The following is a 2980-nucleotide window of genomic DNA, read 5'->3' as shown; positions in this document are numbered from 1 at the left end:
CACCGGGCTGGGGTCGCGCGGGGACGGTGGCCGGGCTGGCCTGCCTGCCAGGCTGGCATGTCCTTGGGAAAGGGCTGTGGGGGGGTGTGTTTGTGTGTCACCCCTTTGTTGTCCTAATGACCCCCCTCTACTCCTGTGTGGGTCTGGTGAGACCTGTGGGGGGTAAGAGCCACCCCTTGCTCAGCACTGGGGGTGGGGGGCTCTGCGGTGGGGGCTGTGTGTGATGGGGTCGGTGGGTGCCAGGGCTGACGGGGCTCCTTCTCTCCCCCAGGTCAACGATTTCTTGTCGGGACGGTCCCCGCTGACCCTGGCCCTGCGCGTGGGCGACCATATGATGTTTGTGCAGCTCCAGCTGGCGGCCCAGCAGAGCAGCGGGCAGCTCCAGCACCGGCACGTCATCGCCAGCCGCGGCGAGGCGGGGGCCGCCGCCAGCCCCCACTGCCGGACGCTGCACGGCGGCACCGGCTCCGGCTTCGCCCGCATCCCCGTGGTGCCCGCCTGCCAGCAGAGCCCGGCCCCCAGCCCCGCGCCCGCCACGCCGGCCCCCCCCATGTACTGTAACGCCCCCCACCCCGCTCCCGTCACCGCCGGGATGTTCCGGTCGCACGGGGCCAGCGCGCAGACGGTGAACAGCAGCGTCGTCTCCTCCTGCTCGGAGGTGAGTGGGACCTGGGGGGGGCTCCTGGTGACTTTGGGGCAGGGGGAGCAAAGCTGGGTACTTCCCAGCCCTGCTGTGGTGATGCCCTTCCCTGCCTCAGTTTCCCCACGCCTGGGGGGCAAGGGTGTTCCCCTGCCTGGTTTGCAAAATGCCCCCAGGTCCTGGGGTGGGGTGGGAGGACTGGGGGGGACAGGGTATAATCCAGGCTCATCTTCAGACCCTGCCCATCCCCACAGCCGGGCAGGAGCTGCTGCTCCCCAACCTTGCAGAGCTGCTCTGGGTTGGGGGGTGGCTGCCGGGACCCCCGGGGCTGGGGACACCAGGGGGTGGCACAGCCACAGTCCCTTGTGTCCCAGTAAAACGGGTTGGTGGCGTGTGCTGGGGCTGCTGTGGGGTCTCCTGGTCTGACCTGGCTGTTTGAGGGGCTGGGTCCCCCCCCGCAGTGTCCCCTGAGGCTGATCTCGTGTCTCCCCCCCCCCAGGTGGACTGCGGCACCCGCAGCAGCAGCTCCCCGGGCGGGAGTCCTGCCCCCACGGCCCGATCCCGCAAACCCGGGGCCGTCATCGAGAGCTTCGTCAACCACGCGCCTGGGGTCTTCTCAGGGACCTTCTCCGGTAGGTGATGCTGAGCCTCCCCGGGGGGCTGCGGCGGAGGGGCCGGGGGCACCGCGAGGGCTGCGGGTTCAAGGAGGGGGGGCTGCTCGTCTCACCCCCACCTCTCTCTTACCCCCCCACCACCACTGCAGGCACTTTGCACCCCAACTGCCAGGACAGCAGCGGGCGGCCGCGGCGGGACATCGGCACCATCCTGCAGATCCTGAACGACCTCCTCAGCGCCACGCGACACTACCAGGGCATGCCCCAGTCCCTGACGCAGCTCCGCTGCCAGACGCAGTTCTCCTCCTCCTCCTCTTCCTCACCTCCTGCCTCCCCGGACCTCGCCACCAAAACTACCTCAGAGCCACTGCCGGCGGCCGCGGCCTCCCCACCTCTGCACCCCGTCGTCCAGTGCCAAAGCCAGATCCGCATGTGCAAGCCCAGCGGTAAGTTCTGGTGGCCTCTGCCCCACGCTTGTGTGGCCCCCCCACATCTGGGTGGGGGGATTTGGGGGGGGCTTGGTCAGCCCCTCTGCCTGCAGCCTGCGCCGCTTTCGGGGCTCCATGGGATGGGGCATAGCGGGCGGCCGCGGCGGGACATCGGCACCATCCTGCAGATCCTGAACGACCTCCTCAGCGCCACGCGACACTACCAGGGCATGCCCCAGTCCCTGACGCAGCTCCGCTGCCAGACGCAGTTCTCCTCCTCCTCCTCTTCCTCACCTCCTGCCTCCCCGGACCTCGCCACCAAAACTACCTCAGAGCCACTGCCGGCGGCCGCGGCCTCCCCACCTCTGCACCCCGTCGTCCAGTGCCAAAGCCAGATCCGCATGTGCAAGCCCAGCGGTAAGTTCTGGTGGCCTCTGCCCCACGCTTGTGTGGCCCCCCCACATCTGGGTGGGGGGATTTGGGGGGGGCTTGGTCAGCCCCTCTGCCTGCAGCCTGCGCCGCTTTCGGGGCTCCATGGGATGGGGCATGTGGCTGGGGCTGGGGTTTGGCATCTCTTTGGCGTCATCAGTCCATCTTGTCACACTTAAGGGGGGCAAAGAGGGGCTGGAGCCCCCCAGGCCAGAGCTGAGCCCCCCCATTTTGCACGGGATCATCTTCCCTGCAGAGCCCGGTGCTGGAGTCATTAGAGCCCTGTTTTTTTTATATTTTTATATTGTTTTCTCCCTGTGAGGACTGGCCGGTCGCTGCTCCTGACACAGCTGGGGGTGCTGGAGGGGGCACGGGCACCCCGGGGGTCCCCACTCCCACCCACAGCAGAGGGGGCCGGCAGGCAGGATGGGGGGGCAGCGAGCTTTGGTTGAGCCCCCCCCGGGGCTGGGAATGATTGACAGGTGTCAGTCAAGGTGGGGACCCGGGGGGGTTGCAGGGGGAAAGGTTTGCTCCTGACCCTGCCCCTGCGGGGGTGGGGGGCAGCCAGCACCCGTGGGAACGTGGGGAGTCCCCCCCACCCCGGCCCTGCTCCTCCGCTGGCCGCAAAACCCTGCGGAGACAAAGGATCCCATTGAGGGGGGGGGAAACACGTGGGCAAGGGGGGGGTCTGGCCGTGCGTGGCCAGGGACAGGCAGCTGCGGTGTCCCCGTCCCCCAGGAGCTCTGGGCTTGTCCCTGTTGCGTGGGTGGAGGTTTTTGGGGGTGCGGGGGGGACACGACACCCAGACTCTGGCTCCTCACCCCCCTCCCCATTTGCAAACCCGCTGCCCCGGGCTGGGGGGGGGGGGG

General features: G+C 68.8%; 1 protein-coding gene across 1 annotated transcript in view; it reads left to right on the top strand.

Annotated features, from left to right (window-relative positions):
• Positions 1-223: 223 nt before the first annotated feature.
• MIDN (midnolin) overlaps positions 224-2980 on the top strand; it is a 15068-nt gene continuing 12311 nt past the window's right edge. The window contains exons 1-4 of the mRNA XM_014958561.1: positions 224-658; positions 1140-1272; positions 1404-1453; positions 1853-2099. Of these exons, the coding sequence (XP_014814047.1) occupies positions 224-658; positions 1140-1272; positions 1404-1453; positions 1853-2099 (865 nt within the window). The remainder of the gene's footprint in view (positions 659-1139; positions 1273-1403; positions 1454-1852; positions 2100-2980) is intronic.

Source organism: Calidris pugnax, unplaced genomic scaffold (assembly GCF_001431845.1).
Source record: "Calidris pugnax isolate Ruff unplaced genomic scaffold, ASM143184v1 scaffold425, whole genome shotgun sequence".
NCBI classification, from domain to species: Eukaryota; Metazoa; Chordata; class Aves; order Charadriiformes; family Scolopacidae; genus Calidris; species Calidris pugnax.
This window is presented reverse-complemented; position numbering and strand designations above follow the sequence as displayed.